The sequence below is a fragment of the Bactrocera latifrons genome, unplaced genomic scaffold (genome assembly GCF_001853355.1).
Source record: "Bactrocera latifrons isolate USDA-ARS-PBARC rearing strain unplaced genomic scaffold, ASM185335v1 scaffold_3, whole genome shotgun sequence".
In the NCBI taxonomy this organism is placed as follows: Eukaryota; Metazoa; Arthropoda; class Insecta; order Diptera; family Tephritidae; genus Bactrocera; species Bactrocera latifrons.
The window spans coordinates 3,223,504-3,248,330 of NW_017536629.1; the positions used below are offsets into that span (position 1 = coordinate 3,223,504).

A 24,827-nucleotide genomic window follows, 5' to 3' on the forward strand; every position below is an offset into this window, starting at 1 on the left:
GAAACCAGTAAAAATGTGTTCAAAGAAATGTGGCAAAAGTGTGGAAGATTGCAGAAAGTGGACGAAGAAATGTGTGTGTGTTCGTAAAAGAAAAAAGGTAAAACGAAAACAACCTTTTGACGGGGTAAACAAAAAGTCAAGCGAAAAGCCATACAGAAAGGTAATAAATGTAAATTTGGCCGCAACAGATGCCGTGCGGCAATTTAAAAGAAATTAAAAGTTGAAGAAACAACAAAGAAATTTTTGTGCAAAGTGTAGAGAGAATATAATGAACGAGGTGATCGAAAACTAATTTTATTTATTATTTTCTAAACAAAGAAATGTGTAATGAAAAATCGTGCTGGACGACAATTGGTCTAATAGATGTTCTACTATGGCTAACTTCGAAAGCATTATTTTGGAAGACGCTTTGCAGTTTCATTGTTCTAATTGGAAAGTCTTAGTTAACTGTTTTGTAATTATTACCATGACATCCTTCATTGAAGCGATTTTAGAATTATATGCCAAACAGTTTTGAAATAAGTGATATTTAACTCGATGACTATTAATACTGACTTATACATATGTTGCGTTCCTACTCGAAAGAAATTCCAAAACTTAAGCAACAATTTTTTGAGGTTATGCCTGACGTGAAATATTCCCGTCAAAGTCCGCTAATTTCTTTGTATAATTTTAAGAAACCACAGGAATCCGCCGTAAGTCGGTTAGTATCATGTCGCACTCACAAAAAAGTAGAAATAAATTTCTATATAATAAACACTTATACACTTGAGTCCAACAGAGCGGGTAATACTCTGAAGACATCAAGATAAGAAATCTACAATACTATGTGCGCTCTCGCTGGAAAGCAGAAAACTCATAAAGAATGGCGAAGAAGCAAAGAAAAAAAAATCGCGTGTTCAATTTTCGCCTTATGATTACAGAGGCCTATGCAGAGATAGMGAACGCACATACCGACCAACCGAAGTATATACATACGTATAAATTGTGGCAATATCTGTGAGCCGACCGTCTGTGCCGGGCTGCGTACACATTTCTAGTGGTATGTGTGGGCCTAAACATGTGACGAGGAAGAACACTCATATGTAGCTATGTCGGCTAAACGTCGAAGAAGTCAGCCAGACTGCTCGGCAGGTGTGCGGAGAACAGGGAATAATGACACCACAGCAAATAAAATACTAGGCAAGAGCAGCAGAGGTCCAATGGACCCGCACATATTTTATTTTACTTACATATGTATATGCAGACACTAACACAAGCGCGTCATTTTTTCTGATGCACCGGGGGCACTGTGACGAACCTAGAATGACAGTGCTGATGTGATGCTCAGTATATAAGAATACACATACATATGTATGTTTGTAGGTACTTATATTTGACCGCTGATCATGACGGAAAAGCCAAACCCGAAATCACCGACTGAGAGTGAACACATTTCACGGCTGTTTGCCGCAGTCGCGCAGTTTCTTTCGTTCGTAAAGTGGTGCGCAGGGTGGCGCGCGGGGTGTGCATGAGTACTTTGTGTAGCTGCTGACTTACTTTGTTTGTGGGGTTTGTAAGCACGTTTGACTAGTTTTTTCCTGTCGATGTGCGCTGCTGAAAAAGGTCTTCTTTTATTTTGTTGATTTTAACGCCTCTTTCGTATGACATTCGCTGAGCGAAAGAGCGTAAGCGAGTGATCATACGATTTAATGAAATATCTAATGATTTTTACTGTTTTGATTTGAGCGCCAACGTGAGCGCGCAAGGTCTGACAGCGCTAGCGTGAGCAAGAGTATGCAACAACGTTAGAAAAGAGAGCGCCAGCGAGTAATTTGTTTAATGGCGTATCTACTGCGCAGTTGATTTCTGTATAGAAAACATACATATAAATAAAAAGAAAAATTTTAATGAAATAAAATAGCGAAGCAGATAGTATGCGTGCCGCGCGACTGCGCCACGTTTAGCATTTACGGACGTTTGCCATTTGTTTTTTATGTAATTTTTTTCCGTCAAGCATTTTAATATTTAACTCAATCAAACATTCAATATTCAACTGCCGATGTAGCGCATACAGATATACATACCTATATTCATATATACATGTGTATGCATGTATGTATATGTCTCTGTAGGTATGGAAATTAATAGAGAAGACTATGCAATAAAATAGTTGAAGTGGCGTATGTGTTAATGGCAAGTGAGCGCATGATGGAATGATAGAGAAGAGAGCGCCAGAAACTCTTTGTAGACGGCGCTTTTATTTTTGTTTAATTAAATATTAATAAACTTTTAATGCAATAAATTATCAGCATGGAAAATTTTATAGCAAAACAGTGAAGTAAAACAGAAAAAGAGAAAATAATTACGAGTGTCTGCAGTGTAGTAATGATGTAATAAATTCACACTTACAAACATACATACATAGGATGTATGTTCTTATAGAGAAATTTTATGGCCTTTGCAGAGTGCGCAGAGAGCAGGTGAGATGAAAGACTTGCGTCTTTGAAAATCTCCTCAAATCAGCATAAATTTTGGTAGTCTAAAAATCGCATGGAAAAATACTGTGTAAATATTTATGCTGAGCAATTTTTTACATACAGATATGTACATATATGTATATACATTTCCATATGGTATGTACATACATATATTCATATATATTTTTTGAGGAATTACGCCCCCACTATACGTCATTACCTTCGGTGTAGAAGCTGATGTGACTAAATTTGCACACATAGTACATTTCACAAGTTCTTGCGCCAGACACCCACCTGAAAGTTTTAAGAGATTTCTGCAGTACTCATACACAAGTACATACATTTCTAATTTCGATCTCAGCGTAACCGGATCAGCTGAGAAGTGAGTACGTTTACTGCTATTAATAAAGAGAGTGAGCGAAATGTAAACAAATGACAATTTTCTTTAAATTTTTTGAGCAAACTTTTAAAATTAAAGGCTTGTTTTCGTGAAAATTGATGATACAAACTTTTAAACTTATAGAGGTTTTTAGCATAACTGAGTAAAAATGAAGGATAGTGGTAATGAGTAGGTTGAGATAACAGAGCTACCTTTGAAGTGGGGAAAACATCAAAATGTAATGATTATTAAGGAAAAAACCTAGATTGTTCAATAGTTGTACCAAATTTTAAATTAAAATTGGTCCATTCTAATCATGGCAATTAACGCCATCTTGTACATGCCGCCCGTTGACATCGTGGTTAGGTGTATACCTTCGAAAATAGCTATCAGACTCAGAGAATCTGGGTTCTTTAAATAATACATGTCTGAATACCCGGATATCCTCACACACTTTGACTTCAGACCAAATCACTTGGATCATGGAGTCGCTAAGCCGAACTCTGAAAATTATTCTTAAAAGAATACGTGTCTGAACACCCGGAATCCTCACACACTTTGACTTCAGACCGAATCACTTTGATCATGGAGCCGCTAACTCAAGATCGATCGCAAGAAATCTAGTGATTTTTTTGACCTCTGTCTCCTTAGTTGGGGGGTTCTTAACAGGCCATTGGAAGATGGAAATCTTCCAAGACACCATCTGCAGAAGCTGTATGGAAGAAAATGAGGGGCAAACTCAACACTTTCATATAGCAGTTCACGTGTGATCTCTAGATCATTCATCTAGAGCCATCGCGGACGGCTCCAAAGTCTTTGCGGAGAACAGTTCTTCGAATGATCCAAGTGCTTTCTTTGCCTCGCTTATAGAGGGAAATTTCTGTTCATTGCGGGATCTGCCTACCCAAACCAATTAAACAGATGTTTGCAAGAGTTATGCAGCGCCGCGATTCCGACTTTTAAATCACGTTCATGGAAACTTTTCAAGGCGTCACTGCTAGAACCGAACTAGAAATCTCACACTGGACCTAATATTCCAAAAAAAAAAAAAAAAAAAAAAAAAAAATTAATAAAACTTGACCTATGTATAACGTATATTACCGCATTATGTATGTAGTACCAAGAGTGGCGCTGCTTTATTGCAACATCTCAAAACAGCCAGTCTTGGTTGCCTGTAGCAATGTCTTAACCGGGATACGCATTCACCAAAAACAAAAAAAAAAATTTGTCCGGTTCGACAGCGAAACACACCCACGCGCAAGTGGGAAGCTATAAGAGACTCTGCATATCAGAAATAATACTATTACACTCAGCGCTTAATTCCGACATCACTATATTGTATGGCCTTCTAATTGGACTTGCCAACCTTGATGTCGTGCACACTTTCACACATACATATGTGCCTATGGGCGCATAAAACTATTTTCAACAATAATCGTTTAATGTGCTTATTCATGTATATACATATATATATATAGTATATGTATAAATGTACAAGTAAAAATTTTAAGTGAATACTTCATATATATATTTATTTATATATATACATATATTTCAGTATTATAATTTAGAGTTTTTCAATGGAGTTAGTAAGAAAAATCAATTTTTAATTTTTTTTTTTAATTTTTATTTTAGTAACTTCAAAAATTCCTTCAAATTTATTGAACATAATTACCGCCAAGAGAAGCGAAATATACATATCCTAGTGGAGTAGAAATTTAATTATTCAAGACATTTGAAAAAAAAAATATTTTATTTAAAAATTAATTTAAAAATGTATCACTGTGTTTCGAAAACGGAAATACGATACATAAGATACCGTTACTTTTTAAAATATTAATATGTGGATGAAAATTTCCACAAATATCTTTGAAGCCAATGTTGTAATATCGAATTTATTAGCAATTTTGTTTGAAAACGCTATTTACTACAGGTGGCAACGATTTTCAGAAAATTGTGGGCTAAAAATCTCTGTAAATATTTTTTTATTGCATCATTCATATTATAATATTTTATGGATTACTATTAATTTAATTTAATAAAATTGTAAAAAGGTAGAAACATTAAAAAAAGTAACTGTAAGTCATTTGAAACCATTTTTACGTTTATTATACTTTCTTTTTAATTTGTTGAACTAAATTATTCAAACAAAAGCCACAGGTGGCAACACTTCTAAAAAGTTTCTTTAGTTGTTGTATATTGCGTTGCTGATAGCTGATCTGTTCTGTTTATAGTTTACTGTTTTTTATTAATTTAGTTTAATAAAATTATAAAAGCTGTCTCTTATACACATCTAGATGTGTATAAGAGACAGGTTTGGTAGCAACCGTTTTGTTAAAGTATACAAAAAAAAAAAAAACGAACTGTATGTCATTTTAAACCATTTTTACGTACTATAATTTTACGTTTGTCTTTTTAATTTGTTGAATTAGATTAAAAAGCTTGTTGGATTGTTTTGAAGAAAGGTTGCCACCTGTTTGGAAAATTTAAGCCAAAACTATGAAAGTAATTTAGAATTTTTCATCTCGACCAGTATTTGGACATAAGTTTTCCAAACATTTGCTATCCTAGCTCAAAAAAGTTTTGAGCTGTGAGTTTTCTTGACTTTATTTGGCAACCATAAAAAGCATAATGCTGAGGTTTTCATCTCAGACTGTGTTTTTACTTGACATTTCGTAAAAATTATAACTTTTTAATTTTTTATTCACATTATCATTATTGTGAAGCTTTGTAGTGCAAGTTCGTGGAATATCTTTATTTCGTTTTGGCTGCAGGGTGTGTTCATTTGAAATTAGCTTTTGATCTCTAAAAATTCAGACAAAGAATTTACTTCCATACATACATAAATATATTAGGGCCCGTGTTTACTTTGATTATATTTGCCCAAGCAAATAAAAATAAGCAGTACACATACACACATACATGCATAAGTACACATGTATGTAAGTACTTACTGCTATTGCAACGCCTTCATAATCGCGATTAGCTCGCTTATCAGCTGTGAGCTGGTTACAATTCTCATTTTCGTTCTTTATATTTTGCTATTTACAAAACTGCGCTAAGTTGAGTGACAGTATGCTAGATAAAGCCAGCGTTGTAATTATGACATAAATATACTCGCTGGCATACAAACACACATACATACATACATGCTCATAAAACTGACAGAATCGAGTGCAATTGGATATGACTGAGAAAATTTATTATTAAAAAGGTATATTTATTATATGTATTTAGTAGTATTTATAGACTTGAAATACAAATGTGAAAGGATTTGTTGGCTTACATTTGTGTGTATGTTTGTGTTACAGTTTTAACGGGATTTTCACATTTCCTCAGCGCGTACTGACCTTCCCTATAACAAAACTATACATACATGCATACATATGCATTTACATACTCGATGTATGACATACATAGGTGTAATGATTACTAGATAAGGTGGTATTTGTTTGATAGTTTCATAACGTTATTTACTGTAAAATGAATTGCACTTATCACCATCATCTATGCATCACTAAACGCTAATTTTCAAATTAATTATGCAGCCCTTTATTACTGATTATAGATACTTATGCATACTATGTATAATGAACTTTATTTCTTTGTCATGTTTTTTTGCACCTGAAATTCTAAAAATTACACCAGTTATACCGAAAAGAACTTTGAATCTATCTACTAAACAGTCAATAAGATTTTCCATTGCTTTTGTTTTCAAAGCACATACTTTTTCTGAAAGAGCGAGTTTAGTTAAAATACATCCAATATTTCTCTTGGTTCGGCTCTGCCGCCATTTATTTGGGTAGGTAAATTTTTCCCCCTTTTCTCCCCTCTGAATCGGCCACTGGTTATTGAAAGTATTCGGTAATTACAATTTATGCCTTTTTTCTTCTATAAACTATGATTTTACTACTTTCCTCTTATAATCCCATATTTAAGGAGATGCCAAAAGTAATGCATACTTGTGGTCTCCATCCATCCATTTCAACTGGTAACTGGCGTATGATACGCGTGATGTTTTCCACCAAGGCCTGAATTAAAGCGTGATTTTCCCCATATTAAGTTGAGAGAAGCGCGCGAAACATATCCTTTGCAGAACGTGAATTGTCGCAATAAAGTTTAACGAGTTGTAAACGTTGTTCAGTAAGTCTTTCCATGATGAAATGACAAATAATACTGAAGAAAAAATAGAAGACAGCTTGACAGCGTGATCCGTGAAAAATGACTATTAGAAAAAGTATCTCTTCTTGGATCACCCGTTATGTTCCAATTACAGCGCTTGAATTAGTTATAAAACTCTTATCTATTTCTTGTGATCTAAAAAAAGAAAAACAAAAAAAAAAAAATCTTAAGCGTTAATTAAAAAAATCTCAGAAATAATTGTAAAAGTTCCGTATTTATTTTTGCTAAAGACTATTTACTCGCTATATTTTATATATGTACAATGTATAACTTATTTTTACTTATAAGAAACTAATCATCAGTTAGGCATTAATAAAATTTCTTAGTCATGTTCCTTTTTCTTGGAAAATACAAAAATAATGTTTTTTTTTAATATGTTTTCTAATAGGTTTCATGCATACATACATCCCTTCTCACTATAATTTCACGTACGAATTTATGTTTAAATGTGCATTCATATGTAAATATGACCACATTATCTCTCTCTTTCTTCATTTGCGTGATATTATTAATCTAACGCACAATTCTGCGTGATACACTCATAGTTTAGCATGCGAATGTAAAGTTTTATATACGAATATATGAAATATATTTACATATGCATATATATATATAAATATATATATGTATTTATTTATTTATACATATATTTTTCAAAGCACTCGCATGACACACACACGTTATAAAGTCCGAGTTAGTCTGACAGGCCTTTGGCTTGGGTACAGGCTTACAAATACAATTCCACTGTGGGTTCATAATTGTCGTTGGACCTGGTAATATTTTTATATATGCATACATACACATTTATGCATATATTATATTTAACAGTATTTCCAACTATTTACATATATTTTGATTGAGCATAAATAGCAATTGAACTTATAAAATATTATTATAAGTCTGCATACTTACCCATATACTTACATATGCACTTCTACAGCTTTGTGGAGTAGGCTTTCGCAAAATTGTCATGAATGATAATCTGCGTCTTTTTTTTTTGCTAATAAACATTTCTATATACATAAGTGCTGCGTCACAGTGTGTCCAAAGATAGATTAGCTCACTTATACGCCTCGCTCAACACCATTGTTATTATGTATGAGACGCATTTATGAGCGGAACCTTCAATGTACAAATACATACAACATTGTAGTAAAAATAAGTCCATTTTATTGACTTTTTATTGTGTCACTTAATTTTTCAAGCTATGAATAGTTAATTGCGTATACAGTATATAGTATTTAATGAGATGGAAAAGGGAGACATTTAAAAAATTTTAGAGATTCGATGTATTTAAATAGTGTTTAAGATTTTTTTATTATAACATATTGAGAGAAATGATAATTTTAAATTAGGCAATTTACATTCTGACAAGAAATATGTATACGTTGTGAATCATGGCTGAATGCGATGGAGCATTATTGTCGTGGAAATCTATGAATTGTTATTTCAAAATTCTGCCGTTTTTGACGGATGTTCTCACACAAATGCTTCAATATGGCCAAATGGAGGCTTTATTGACTGTCTGTCCTTCCGAAACAAGTTCATAATGCACCAAACGTCGAATATCGAAAAAACAAGGAGAATCGCCTTGAGTTTTGAACAGCTTTTGCGTGTTTTTTTTTTTTTCGATTGGATTTTTTCCCGCCCGCGTCAATGATTGTTGACTCATTTGCATATCAAACTCATGAGACTCAAAGATCATCAAGAGCGAGTCATACCTGTAACGATGTCTGCACCGTCTTTGGAGACTTTGTCTACTCGTAAGCTTGTGTTTCCGAGTACTTTTTTTTGTCACAATATACATCTTGCGGCAATTTTAGTTGCTTTAACTGGACACTGACGCATGACAAATGACAATGAGTAATTTTGCTTGACGATAATTGTCAAAATTATCTGGAAAAAGGCAGGATGAAGATTCTCCCCAACTACCCTACTGTATGTCATATCTACGGACGAGTAGGTCGGAAACAATATTTCGATCATTCGCTCCAAACCTTACGGCCGTTTTCACAATTCCTCCTTAGCAGCCATCGGTAAGTTAAGTCAGTTAAAAAATATTCTTTGTCGAAAGAAGGGGTCTTGATTAAGTTAAGCAAGACTTAACTGACAGATTGCTAACCAGACATTGAGAAAACGGTCCGAAGTGTTTAAATGTCAATATGAATCGGTGTTTTAACTTGTCAAGTGCGATTTCCAATAAAATTATTTTATACGACTTGGAACATTGTAGATTCTTTTCAATTTTCGGCTCTGTAATAAAATCCATATTTTCCACATTAAAAGATCGTGAAAGGTTAATGGACTTTTTGTAAAGATGATGCGGATTTGAAAAAAATTATGAAAGAACACTGATTTCTCAACATTTGATCCCCAAATGAAGGCAGCGGTTTAGTTTGCACCAAAACGATTGACTGCATTAGGCTTTTGGCTATGAATATGTTATCTGTTAAAAACGGATTTGTTGTGTTAACTTTTACCAAAGGATTATCATGTTTTCTATATAAAAAAAATTTATAGCAAATATATTATTTCCACCAATTGATATATTAAAGAAATGGTTCTTAAACCACATACATATATTTTTTAACATTCCTTCTCCATACCTCTACTCTCTTTTTCATTCCCTCTACTCGAAGCAGCATTAGCAATTAGCACTTAGTTATTTCGTGGTCTGTTTGTCTGACCAATAATGTGATTTTGACCTCATTATATTCGAACTGTAATATTATAGTAAGAAAGAAGATTAGTATCATAGTGTATCATAATCTAATGTTGGTAATATAGTGTTAAAATATTGCTGAAAATTTATGAGTTCACTGTTTTAAATCTCTAAAACCGTTAAGTTTTCATAAGAAATGAAGTACATATACATACATATGTATAATCGAAATTATAACGTGATCACCACTTGACTAGCGGAACTCACGTGCAACCCTGAAGCCAGAGCCACAAAAAAGAAAAAAATAAATAAATAAATAACATGACGTGAATGCAAACAAAATATGAGCAGTGTATTTCTTACAGCGTAATAAGAGTAAAAATATATAAACCATTTAAGGAATATTAACTGAATAAATGAAACTTATTCATTTCAACAACCTTAAAATAAAACAAAAATGTATTCTATAATTTATAATATTTTTAAAATTAAATTATTTCTTAAATAAAAATTTAAAAATGCATTAAAATACTTAATGCTAATAACGCTCCATTAATTTAGATTTTCAAAATAACAGCGACAAGTGCTTTTATAATAGTCTAAATCTGACAGATTTTGTCGGACAGCTGTCTGCTTGTTATTATTTTTATATTTTGTCTTGAGAAAATGTTTGTCTTATGACAAGTCACATACTTTGCTAGACTTTAGTGTTGAGACGTTTTTTTCGAAGAGACCGAAACCCATATCGTCGCCTTCCTCTAACGTGAAGTAAAGATATAGATGTTCACCTCTCTGCAATTTTGCCTATATTTTATTATACCAATTTACATAACTTATACCAGTTGCTTGTTCTATTTGTTACTTTCCCTTTTTTACACATCGGTGATCTACTATTTGGTATATAGAATGCGACTATATAATTTGGTTGTTGTAAAGCTTAAACATAGAGTTTAGAAAATTAGTGAGGAGTGAAACTTTTTTATCGGGAGTGTTTATTATTAAATAAAATCTGCAGAATTCGCAAATTGTTTAGAAACATCGGAAGTTCCTGTCTAAGTGAGTGCGGTGCAACAAATTAGTTTACATTTGTGTTTTTTAATTTATATTTTTTAACCATATTTTCGCTTTCTTGTTTTAACAATTTCTGTCTGTCCAGAGGTCCATTGTATTTCTGTGGTTTTTAAACAAATTACGAAAAAGAGCTCAAACATTTTCCCACATATGCATTTTATTATGCGATGGTATGATTCAAATTTTTTTTTATTTTGCAAATTTATCAATTGCTCTTCTTTTTTTCTTTCTCTCTTTTCTATATTAATTATCAGCGTGCCGTCATGTCTGTGCCTTATGTCTGATAATTTCGACAATTTATTTCAGAAATTAGATTTCTAAGCAAATATTTATAACTGCGGCCTGACAAAATCTTATCTTATCGTTGAAGCTTTTTTTTTGCATTTGGAAATGTAGAGCAGCAAAGCAGATGAAAAAGGCTGCGGAACTTAGCACTCTATGATGAAGATTAGGAATGGAAAAAACTAATACTTCTATATATATTTATTCGCTTCTAAAGAAATATATAAGTATCTTTAAACAGCATCTTAAGGTCTGCAGTTGAGCTTATGGTATGGTACCTGAATTTCTTTCCTCGCTGCTAAAAATATTCCTTGGGCTAAATGAAAACATAATTTTAAAGTTCAAAATGAGAGATGACTATATGCTTCATTTCTTCGTTAGTTCAATAATTAAATTACGTTTAAAATACTATATTTTTAAACATATAAAACAATTCTCACCTCATTTATAAGAAAGTAGTAAGAGGCGTTGATTTCCATTTAAATTTTATTTCTATTTTTTTTTTGTGTAAAGGGAACGTGTGTAAATTTACAGTTCATTAGCCCAGCAACAAGTGCATATTTTGCTTGCAAGTGTTTCAGGTCTCGTTTACATTAAGCGATAATGCATAACGGCGATAAGGAAGCAAGTAATATTGACATGAAATTATCATTTTTGTTAATTGGTCGTAAATGCTATTGTACAAACAGACAAAGAGACGACTAGCAGTGTTACATTGTATGTATTCCTGGACTTATATAGTTTCTTTAAAGAAATCCGGGAATTTGTATGACGTAAAGCAGTTGGAGTATATACGTACATACATGCAAGAGAAAGTATAATAATTGGGGATTTTTTTTTCAAGTTTGTTGAACTCGTTTGCATTGAAGGCCTTCTGGTTAAATTTACTGTTCAAGAGTAACAAAAATTAAACAGATTTTTTAAATTAATACTGTGAAATTTTCGTGTTAATAATTTTCATTTCATTTAATCTTGGTTTGGTTTTCATTATATATCAATGGGCTCCTCAGTTTTATTGTTAGACTATGTCTCTAGATATGGCAAAGGAAGACAAATTTATCGTAAAAATTATATCTGCTTTCAGTTCGGATTGTAGCGAATCGCAGTAACAAAAGACATAAGTTGTACAGCAGAATCAAAAAGAGATAGAAGAGCAAACATTTGACCATTTCAATTTACGATGTTTCTCTTATTCAAACCCACTGTATAACTTTGTTATAATAGGCTCAAAGTGAGATGACCACCGTTGCCGATTATCACAAGAATTCGCTTTTGATTGAATGGCTACATTATATTTCTTTAAAAATAAAGGCGGTCATAATATTGCAGCCATTGGTAACGCTATAGAGTCATGATTAATGACTTTTCTCTTAGATCGTGCGATTTAGCACCGCTGGACTAATCTTTCGTTAGCATCAGTATCTACGGATATTTCTATGCTTATTGCTTTCAAACCCCTATTCTCGATGCTTATTATAAATTCAAGAGTAGACTCACCCCTGGTGTTGCAATCTGTGCTGACCCATTCCGTATTATGCGCATTGGCATAGAAGCCCAGAGGGAGCTTGCCCGGAATTGATTTTTTTTTTTTTAAATATAATTATTAACTTTTATCGATATGTTAATTAAGTAAAATTTTTGGTCTTAAAATTGTTTTTAGCATTAAATTATAAGCTTATTCTTGAAAACCTAATTCGTTGATCGTAAAAAATATTGAATTTTTCTGTGACAATATTAAATTGAATGCAAGGTTATCAAGGTCAGCTATTATATATCTGATATTGTATATATAAAATTATAGAAAGATAATATTACCTTGTAATTTTAATCATATTTATTCTGTTATACACTCTCATCCAACTGAAATAGCTGATTATATATGCTACCTCGAACCGATTTCTATCAAGTAGCGGTTAAATAATATTACTTGTAAATATATAATATACTTGAATTAGCTTAGCTATTTATGGATCACATTTGTACTGGCAGTACAAATATTTACCGATTTGAAAATTTACGTTTAATTTATCAGCTAAATCGTAAATTTTTCCATGACATTATTTTATATTCTAAATACATACTGAATGTACATACATACATATGTACATATGTACTAGGTACTAATGAACAAGCATTCTATTTCAACAGAATTTGTGTGTGTTTCTGTTTCGCAGCAAAGTGCTACTAGACTTAGTTGGAACGTGTAATATTAATTAATACTAATTTTCATTGAATAATTGGCAAAATAATCAGCAAAACTTCAAGTATACTTAAATGCATAGTACATGTAAGAGACACAACTGAATTTTTTATAAAAATAATTTTATTACTTCATTTCATTTCAGAATATCACTCTGCTACCAGAATTAAAAAAGACGCGCTTCGAGTTGATACCACTCTGCAGAAAGGACTTCGCCAAAATTGCGCAAAAAATTTCGTACCCCACCAGTTACACAAATACTGCAAACCTGCACCTCATAAACGATCCGTTTACTATAATGGAGGGCTTCGTGCATGATTGGCCCACGCCACCGCCCACAGACATCCCCCTGCACATGGATCTAGTCAGCGAATTGCAGGGCGATGGCGGGTTTGAGCCGCAGACGCGTGCCAGATCGAACACCTGGCCATGTCCGCGGCCAGAGAACTTTGTGGAGCCATCCGATGATTTGGACAGTACGAAGGCGAGTAATCAGCAATTGGCGAGCGCAGGTGAGTGCAATAAAATTAGCAGTCGAGTTATTACAACTGGGTAGTCAAATATTTAGGTTATATGAGTAGAGTGAGTTTAACTACAGAGTTATATAACGGGTTTTTCGATTACAGCGTTATAAAGGTTTTTTTAAATGAAACAAAAATGGTTTGGGATATCAAGGAAACTCTTTATTTCTGTGAAAGCTCATTCTATGCCATTAAGTAAGGAACTCGATATCGTTTGTCCTATACGGACCTGCTTGCAGAAGTCCAGACACTGAATGACGGTTTTCAAACATATTACATAACGGCCTATACTGCTGCAATTTCGTGTTCGATATTCCTACAAAGTTCATCACTCGTCGCTGGCTTGTTGGCATAGACCATAGGCTTGTCCGTAGCCTCACAGGATGAGCCTCGGACGAGCGATAAGGCCGCTTTACTTATCAATTTTGCGAGAAACTTGGTTTTTGGTAAATCAATTGTGACTTTCGCTTTGGACTTTGATATTGTCCATATCATCTAACTCGAGGCAACAATATTCGGTTATCATTGAGCGGTACCGATTTCTATTCATAGCAACATGCCGGTCTTGATCATCACGGAAGAAGTACGAAGTAGCGGCAGCAATATTCTCGACCCTACAGGCACTTCTTTGTCTCACTGGCACGAGAACGTTGACAGGAAACGTGCCAGTGGATTCAAATTTTACCGTTAGACACTCAATTGTTGATCATTAATTGAACTTGGCGGTCTGAAAGTTGTTTCAGTATTAAATTTTAGTAATTTCGACTCGTTGGATCATATATCTTTCCAAGATGAAATGGCAAACCTTACTGAAGAAAAATGTCAAAAGATCGATCTACTTTTGTAGCATTTCTATTGAAGAACTCGTTAATATAAATTTAAGAAAATATATACATTATTTTCTCAAGCAGTAGTGTGTTGGGTATGAAAAAAACAGTAATTTAAAAAAATAGTGTTAGATGGCAACAACATATTTACATAGAGAGTAATTCACATACATATAACTGTATTTACTCGTAAACATATTTGCTGTCAAATATTTTCGATTTTGCAACAATTGTAATTAAAAATTGGCTCACATTGCTTACTTTACAGATTCGCAACAGACTATACAGAATATAAATACGGCGAAAAAGAACTCATCGCGTCGTAATGCGTGGGGCAATTTGTCGTATGCGGATTTGATAACGCATGCCATCGGCTCGGCGACCGACAAGCGGCTAACGCTGAGCCAAATCTACGAGTGGATGGTGCAGAATGTGCCGTATTTCAAGGATAAAGGCGACTCGAATAGCAGTGCCGGCTGGAAGGTGAGTACAAAGCCACGCTTACATATTTACTCGAGTGTTTTGCTTAAAAGCACATCAATTAATAAAATATAGCCGCTGTGTGCGAAAGTAAGGTCTCATAAAGCTCGCGTGAGTCAATAAATGCACAAATTTCTCAAAAACAATAATAACAATGCAACGAAAAACAGCATCGAAATATAAACAATGGCAAATGGCGCAAATAAGTAAGAAGTGGGTAAATGTTGTTTGTTTGTAAACAACTATTATGTGTATGTTTGCAACAAATTGGCGGGAAAAATATAATGCGCATAATTTGTTGCAAAACAGGAAAATTAATTTAGTATTCAACGCGTATGCACATATGTATGTATGTAGGCATGTTTATATATGCGTTGTGAATTATTTAATTTTGCTCGCGATTTGTTGTGGTGTTATTAACACTTTTTTATGAGCATTGAACACATTCGTGGGAACGTAACGTTCGGTTTCGAGGATTTTTTTTCGAAATCGGAAGTAATTTTTTTCATTTCGAAACAGATCTGTATACCGAAAATGTTTCTCAAAAATATTTAAATAAAATCTTAAACACAAAAGTGAAGTTTAGATGGAGTACAGTCATACATTTCGATTCCGAAATTAAGCAGCTATCACGACAGTCGTGTTTACGTAACCGTAATGGAACCGAATTTTGTCGCTACAGCAACAACAACAATTCGATATTAACATTGAAACTAATTTTAGAATATATCTAAGCCATGAAATTGCAATTGACATTCAATTATACAACTCCTCTATGTGAAAATATTTCTGATATTTGTAAGCATTTTGCAAAATCAGGTTCATTTTAAGAATTTTTGAATTCTTTTTTTAAAATTTGTTAAAATGTTTGCAAAAAGTAAATATTATTTGTTAAAATAAAACAAAAAATTAAACAAACAAAAAAAAAAAAAAAATTGGGGGGTTTTTAAGTTTCAAGTTGGTTTTTAAGATTTTTCTTGAATTCATACTTTTATATTGGATCCTTTATATAGCTTTAAAGTTTGTATAACCTTTAACTTGTAGCCAAAAGGTATTTTGTACATATTAAGTACCACATATATGGAATTAAAAATACTTTTCTCGCAAACAAAAACAAGAAAAAACGTTAATTTCGGCTGGACTGAAGCTATAATACCGCTAATTGATGCATTTTTGTAGCATAACATGGTATAAAAGTCATTTAGTCATTATGCAGCTATATGATAGTAATCCAACCTGAAAAATATCCTTGAAAATGTAGCGCTGTTTTGGGCAATAGTCTATGCAAAATTTCGGAAGGATATCTTGAGAAATAAAAAAGTTGCCAGTTTGTACGGCAGATATTATATATAGTCATCTGATATAAAAGTTACCTTTGGAGATCGTAGCCCTGCTTTGGACAATAATCTGCGCCAAATTTCAGGAAAATATCTTGTAAACTAAAAAAGTTTTTCGTACAAGGGCTTGACTGAGAACGTTCAGTTTGTATGACAGCTATACGATGCAGTGGTCCGATCAGAACCATCTATTACCAGATTATAGCACTGAATCAAGCAATTGTACATATGCAATTTCAGGAAGATATCTTGTAAAATAAAAAAGGCTATCATACAAAAACTTGAGTTTTATCCTTCAGTTTGTATGGCAGCTATATGGTATAGTGATTCAATATCGGCGGCTTCATCAAATGGACGGTTTCTTTAGAAGAAAACAACGTGTACAGAATTTGAGTTCAATATCTCAAAAACTAGTAAGGCTATGGACTAATTAGTAAAAGCCGTTTCAAAATTTGTGGCAAATTTGATATACCATGTGTGGCTTCAAAAAGAGATAGGGACAGGCTAATTTCTATTTTTGATTTTTGTTTGTGTAGAAATATGTTTAAAGAAACTTTTTTTGTTAAATTGAATATTTATACAATTTATAGCATTTTATTTTCTAAATTATATTGAGAAATAATACACTTTAGCTTTCACAAAATAAAAAATTAATAGTACATATTTTTACTAATTTAATAAAACAATAATAATAAATTCTAATAAATAATAATTTTTTATTTTCATCATTCAGAATTTTAATTTTTTTAGTTATTCCGAAATTTTATTTTCTTTAAATTTAATTGTTTTGTGTTATTCCGAAAATTTTATTTTAACAAAATTTACCAGTTTTATGGTTTTATTATAATATATTAAATACTAAATTTAATTTAAATCATTAAAGTCGTTAGAAGACTTGAATAGTAACTTTGATAACTTTCCAACTGCCCCTATATGTGTGTATGTATGTGCATAAGTTAAGTAGCGCAAATCATACACTCACACGCACACACCCACATTCACACAATAACGCGCACTCAAGAGTTAAGTGAAACAAAACATTTAAGCTGATAAGCGCTTCCACCAACCGCCGCTATTGCGGCCCAAGCGCTAGGTTAGATCAACTTGATATTCCACTACACACACACACTTACATGCGTACCTGTTGCATGTGACCAGCAGCTGTTGACTAAGCAAACAAATCAAATTACGGCAACGAAAACGCTTGTTGTTGTTATTGCCGCTGGCCAGCGTCAACGCTTCTGCAGTCTGTCTATGCACAACTGTTGCTATTTGTTTTGACGTTGCTCTTGTTGTTGTTATTTCGGTTGCTTTTTGTTACACTTTTTCAGCTTTTTCATATTTTTGTTTTTGTTTTCGGTTTGCTTACAATGCATTTTATCTGCCACTCGAACGCTCCCAAGTGTACTACTTTGTAGCAACAATGTTAAAATGAGCTTTGTTTGCTTCGCCATCGCTGTTGTTGTTGGTCTTTGCATTTTTCGCATTACACTCATTTATGTGTTTTACGATTTGTTTTGGTTTGTTGCTTTATGGCGCATTCATACAAACCGACACACAGACACGCATACACAGAGACACACAGACAGACGGATGGACGGACAAAGTGTTGTTGTGTGTTATTAGTGTGCTTTTTATATATTTTGCTTACAGTGTTTTTGTTGTTGTTGTTCGTTTGTGTTTGCATCACATCATCATTACCGCTGTTATGGCCACTATTTGTTTGGCTTGTGGGTTTTTACGCGGCGCGAGTCAAGTTCAGGGCCACAGCTTTTGGATAGCTGGGTTGTTGGTTTACTTAGTTAGTCGCTTATTTGCTTCTGTTTGTTTTGTACTAAGCAAGCCAGCGTCGCATATTCGACGGCGAATCAGCTTGATTCACTTACCGGCTTGGTGAATTTCCATTTCGTTTCTATTTTATTCTTCGGCTTTGTTTGATCAGTTGCGCTTGTTGTCTTCCGTGCTGCCATTTCCACCGCTTGTTTGTTTTTATTGCTTTAGTTTGTTTTGGTTGCTGCTTTCGTCACAGCTCCTCTCTGCAAGTGCTGTAATTTGTGGCTGAAATGTGGCAAATAGTCCACTGTCAGCAGTTATGCAAGTGTGTGTGTAATTCAAGTCAATTTTTTCTTTTTCTTTGTTTTTGTCTTTGTCTTTTTTTTTATTACTTTTTAATTATGTTTGCTGTTATTCATTTTATTAAAGCCGTGTCATCAATTTTATTGCTGGCGTGCGCTACTCCAGCGTCATTAACACGTAACAGCGGAGTGAGTGATAAATGCGCTTTGTTTAGAAAGATAATTAACAATTTGAGTAGGAATTGCATTTTTTTTTTTAATTTTGCATGGCGATGGCTGCCATTGATATTTCCACACTTTGGCAGTCAGGTGTTTGGAGTGGAAAGTTTTTTTTGTTTTTTGTTATAGGCTAGTGATGTAGGTTGTTGTCAAGAGTGGACATGAAAAATTGCGAAATACTGTAATTAATTCTTGATCATTTTCGCAATATTTATTGATGATTAGTAGTACAGTTTTGCGAGGTCGACTAAAATCATTAAGCGGTGGAAAAACACTAGAAGCTGAAACAAAACAAAAAAAAAAACACAAAAAAAAAAAAAAAAAAAAAAACTGAAACGAATATATAGTTTAAAGGAAAACTGGATTTATTCTATTTTCGTTGAATCTGTACTGTGATCAAAACCTAATCCACTTCCAAAAAAAAAAAAAAAAAAAAAACACACACTGTTTCCGCATTACTCCAGTCTTCGAAAAAGTCTTTNAAAAAAAAAAAAAAAAAAAAAAAAAAAAAAAAAAAAAAAAAAAAAAAAAAAAACTGGAGCGACTTTATAATATTCTCGACAAGTGTATTTCTTATAGTAACTATATATATGTACTGTGATCAAAACCTAATCCACTTCCAAAAAAAAAAAAAAAAAAAAAACACACACTGTTTCCGCATTACTCCAGTCTTCGAAAAAGTCTTTCTTCCTTAAAGACCTTCATAGATTCGGTTTATATGTCCTCAATGGTATCGAAACGGTGTCCCTCCATTGGCCTTTTGAGTTTGCTGAATACCAATAAGTTGCACGGAATATTTGGTATTTTTTCAACAACAGACACTTGACAAATGCCAGCTCATCTTGCTGATCAATTATATATACACTTTTAAGATCTTCTCATATCATATGGATATTATAGATTTCATGACAAACATAACATCTTATATCATCGTTAAACCTATCAAATCCCCGGGACCGGATCGTACCTGCCGGGTGATTACCTGTAGAGGTCATGTAGCACTAATGATCTAAGGAAAGTTTCTTAGTACCCGTGTACGAGTTGTCGAACGGATAGTCGGAAGTAGTCTCACCATCTAACCAAGTAAAAACGAGGTGGTGGTACCGCCGCCGCAAATGGGAGACAGCCGTATGCAACCTGCGGATACAGTGAAATATCTAGGGCTTACCCTGAATAGGAAGCTTTCATGGAAGCAGAGTATCGCAGAGAGAGATAAAAAGGCATCGATTTTCAGTGAAGGAGTCATTGGAAAAGTGGGGTCCCTCAGCGAAAATGGTTCTCTGGCTCTTCGACACTATAATCAAGCCCATTAAGTTCTACGGAGTCTTTATGTGATAGAGAGTTCTAAAAAATACCACACTTAGAAAGAAACTCGAGAGCGTTAAACAGGCGGCGCTCATTATCATATGTGGTGCACTTAATTCCACTCCAACACTCAACGTCATCTTGTAAATAGTGGCCGCAGACATCGTCGGAAGCTGCATGGCTACGAAAGTTGCTATAACACTCAGAGAATCTGGCTTCTTAATAGAACACGTGTCTGAATGCTCGGAAGTACTCACACACCTTGACTTCATACCGGATAACTTGGAACCGAACTTCGCACCAGTATACTTATAGACCCACTATATAAACTGTATCAGTACATTATTACTTATCAATACTCAGTAACTTTGCTACCTGATAGTCTCTATACCAACAGGTGCTCCCAGCTTTGTCTTTTTCAAATAGAGAAATAAGGGTGAAAGCATATTTTTGGTGTCTACCATTTTGGCTGCGTAATCTTCCATCAAATGAAGCTAGAGGGAGACAGTATCCAGACATATGCCCGCATAGTCGCCTTTAAGTGTTAAAAATCCCCTGCAAATATTTAATTTTGACCACTTCACTTTTACCCAAGTACACATTAAGCGCTATTAATACATTTCCATGTTATCTCAAGCCTTTAGTATCTTATCGCGCTGTTAATCTAAGTGCTTTAAGAAAGTTTTATCTTCTTTTTTTACAATATCAAACGGTCAATCAATTATCGCTTTCTTTCGATTTCTTTTCGGATTTTATCAAATAAAAGGAAGGTTTACAATCATTTATTACTACAGCCTTGATAGCATGTCTTCGGTGCTAACTGCCGCTCGCCGCACTCACTATCGCTCTCATTTTAGCGCGTCCAGTTAACCTTCGATAACATTCGATATTTATTACTTGAAACAAAAAAACAAAAAAAAAAAAACTTATCAGTAATTGGCCTTAGGCGAACTGTTTTTAAATCAATCATAATTGAGTACTATTTCCTGAAGTTATAAGATAGCTGCGCCTTAGTTGCATACTTCCAGCGGAAAGTATTTGCGAAGCTATTATTATTGTCATTACTTTCATAATCATATTTCCGGTGTTTTGTCGAAGTCTGTTTAAATTTCTGATAATTATTTGCGCATACTTTTGCTATCGATCTTCTGCGTGCGTTTTCCAGGTATTTGGCTTATGCCTTAAACCATTTTAGGCATGAAATCATGTGGTTTTTGTTTGTGAAATGCTTTAAAGTTTCGTAGAAACGGCCTTGTTTACTTCACAGTTATAGGATATTGCATTCATGTTTCGGAACTTAATCAGTTTGGATCTGGTAAACAAAATGTGGACTAACAATTAAATGCGCAGATTCATTTTGATGAGGCGTTTACTAATGAGTCACAAGCGGAGATGTGCTTCGGTTACTGAGACATTCTGTATTGATCTTAAACTAGATTTTTATTTTCAGATTTGGTCATATACTGTTACTTATACATATGTATATATGAGGTTTTAATATATTAATAATATACATATTATGTATATATTGACTCTCTCCGCTCATAAGCGTCGCTCCAGTAATTAAGCTTCACTGTTTATGTCTCATTAGAATAAATTTGTATTAAAATCACAATATAACTCATTTCTATAAGTGCTCATTTAATTTGCAATAATTTATACTTCTGCGCAATAGTTTTTATTGAATAGTATGGCTTTTGGTATTTCCAGTTATTACGATTGCGCAACATTGATTTATCAATGGTGACGGCGACACGTTTTGCTTGAAATTTCAATGAAAAATGCAAATTGTACATACCACTCGGTATTATATGTGGTAGGTGTATAAAGAGGTGTGCGCAAGTATAAATTTCCCAGGCAACTGTACTTTACGTTTTAGAATATATGTAACTGCAATATGTACTGAATAAATAGCTGCGTGTCGAAATGTAGATCATACTTTCGGCGGTGCTAGTTTTTACATCGCGACATCTGTTGGGCGAATGGATTTCTAAGAAGAGCTTGATTTTGATAATTTGAGATATAAACAAGCTATGCATGTTGAAACAGAGAGTCTAGTCTATCAGACTATGACTATGGCTATGGTAGAGATGGTTTAGATTGTTTTTGCAATTATTAAGTGCGGCTTCCGTTAGGAATTAATGGTACTGCAACTGTAAGAGTAATTTACTGCCCTAAAGAAGTCAAATATCCAAACATACTTATGTATATATATTAAATTGGAACTTCTATGTGATCAAAATGTTTCGATCTGAAATCATGCTTATACTCCCTGCTGGGCATATTAAGTGCGCCACGAAGTTTCTCGCACTTTGAAGGAAAGGTTTGAGATCATATAAATTATATACATATTTATACAAGCTTTGATCCATACGTGAAAAAACTCACTACCCCTTTTCTCTAATGGCTTCTTTCCACCCACAACTCCCGTCGGTATATGGGTAGAGAAGGAGTTCTGTTTGGCGATTCCGTGTTCCGGGTAGTGAACTTCTTTACGGATGGGTCAAAGCTTGGGGGAACGTTGGTGAAGGGATATACGGCGAGGAGCTCTCTATTAATTTCAGTTTCAGACTACCTGACTATTGCAGTGGTTTTCAAGAAGTGTCTACTCAGATAGCGTCTTGGCCATACTAGCTTTGAACTCATTAACAGTGCGTTCAGGGTTGGTCAAAAATTGTCTAACCTCCCTATCAAAAGCATTAAGTATCTTTGTAATAAGACTGATATGATTGCGCGGTCACAGCGGAATTGCAAAAAAAGTAAAGTTGATGAGGTAGCAAGGAAAGGCACCCTAAATCAGTATATTGAAAGCGGATCAGCATTCCTGTATTCTTTTGTGTTCTACTACTAGATAGATGGGCTTCGCGGGATCTTGACCAGTCGGTACATGCGCAGTCGCAAAATTCTTTAGACCCGAAATCGATAACAAGAGATCTTCGTCCTCAGTAAGGAGTCTTCAGTTGTGGGGGTTTTATGAGGACATTGTCGTATTGCCATCTGCAGAAGCTATATGAAAAACTCAATGCTTCCTTCTTGCTTGCCCCGCGTTTAGGAGGTCAAGGTTTTTAATGCTTAGTATTCAGACATCCCATCTAACTGGCGGGAACAGACATTAAAAGCCTGTGCAAATTTGTATTGGCTACTTGCTAATTTATAAGTTCGAACACAGGAGTTCTTCTTTTCTATGGCTTCTCAAAGGACTACATATACATAGTAGCCCACTTGCGATTCAGACCTCACCTATGTATACTTATATAATGTGTATCCTATATACCTATATATAATATATGAATGATTAGCGGGACGAACTGAATCAATTTAGGTATGTACGTCTGTAGGGCTGACCGTAAATACGCGAGTAAGTCCCTCGGTTCTTGAGTTATCGATCTGACATTCGTTTATGGTAAGATATCTTCAATTCTATCTAAGTCATTGTTCATATCAAGCCACAGGAGATGCAGGTACAAAGGGTACTATAGCTTCGGTGCTGCAGAAGTTAATGCGTTCTCGTGTTCGTTACAAAAACCGTTAAATTTTCTTGAAGTGTATAAATGCAAGAGTTATATGTATGTATATACTAGTACATATAAATAATGGATGTAATTACGTACTTATAAGAATATTTACGAACCAGTTGGTAGTTAATTGTGTCTGAGAACGCTAAGAATTCTTTTTTATCATAGCAAGTGTAGTAACTGCGTCGAAGTATTTTGTAGTCACACCTCATTCACGTTTGAAAGGTGACTTTTTATAACGCTTGCAATTTGTATGCATTTGCGTATACTATATGGTATAATGGACGTGAATACATAGATATGCATATACATATACTTAAGTCGGTACATGTGTCGACGGCACTTGCATTCAAAACCTGAATTAAATAATAAAGTGCGAGCTGATAGACTGTGGTACAGCTTTTTTGCTGTTTTAGCAGCTGCAAATAAAACGACGAAACTCATAGCAGCCATTTTATATTTTTATGTTAATTTAGTAAAAATGCTTAGGCTATTATTTCAATTAAGTTAGCTCTGCCACAAATGGGCGCTATTCGGTTACATTGTCTCGTCTCTGTCGAGTTATTTCCTTTTTGCGATGATTGAGTTCCTATTTGGACTAGCTGTCAAACCTCTAGTTGGAGTATAGGTTGCGCAAGAGTGGACTTTACCAAATTAGATCGCGAGGCTATTGATTAGTCAGTTCTAACATTGTATGAACTTACATTTTAATGGTTGGTTAGAAGAAGTTATAAAATGCACTTTCCCAGCTGCAAGTCAATAAAATAATGGAGCTTGTGACAAGTGCAAAAACTGGCTGTGGACTTATTTTTAAAATATAAATTAAGAGCTGTCAATGTATTGAACTAGTTCGCGAAGTTCATTGTAACCCAAAGCATTGATTACTTGTGACATGAACTCTTTCTGTTCAAATACTGATTACAACTATTATAGAAATTTTCTGACAAGTCCTGTTTCTATTGACTTTAGCCTGAAAGCACAATCCTTGAATCACTGACGGCGTTTTTAACGTCATGAGTGATCTATAAATTAGCAGTTTTTTTAAAAAACAAACATTTGAGGGATTCTGGCAGATTACAATATCAGATTTTCATATAAATGCGAAATGTCTGTTCCTAACTCAATTCCAGTTTTCTCTTCATAAAAATATTTGGAGCATTCCTGCTATAAATTGAAAGGGCAGAATCAGAACACTTTAACAAAACTAACTGGTAAGTATTAGGTAACTAATTCGTAACTTAACAGTTAAAACGTGTAAGTAATGGGTATTTAACCGGTGATATAACAGTTAGTTGGCTTGCAGGGAAGAAGTA

At 34.0% G+C, this 24,827-nt stretch overlaps 1 protein-coding gene across 4 annotated transcripts in view; it reads left to right on the plus strand.

Moving 5' to 3' along the window:
• Positions 1-24,827, plus strand: part of LOC108970465 (forkhead box protein O) — an 85,094-nt gene that overhangs the window by 7,226 nt on the left and 53,041 nt on the right. For all 4 annotated transcript variants that reach the window (XM_018935867.1, XM_018935868.1, XM_018935869.1 and 1 more), the window contains 2 exons: positions 13,381-13,747; positions 14,852-15,066. In XM_018935867.1, coding sequence (XP_018791412.1) covers positions 13,534-13,747; positions 14,852-15,066 — 429 coding nt within the window. In that variant the 5' untranslated portion in view covers positions 13,381-13,533. The remainder of the gene's footprint in view (positions 1-13,380; positions 13,748-14,851; positions 15,067-24,827) is intronic.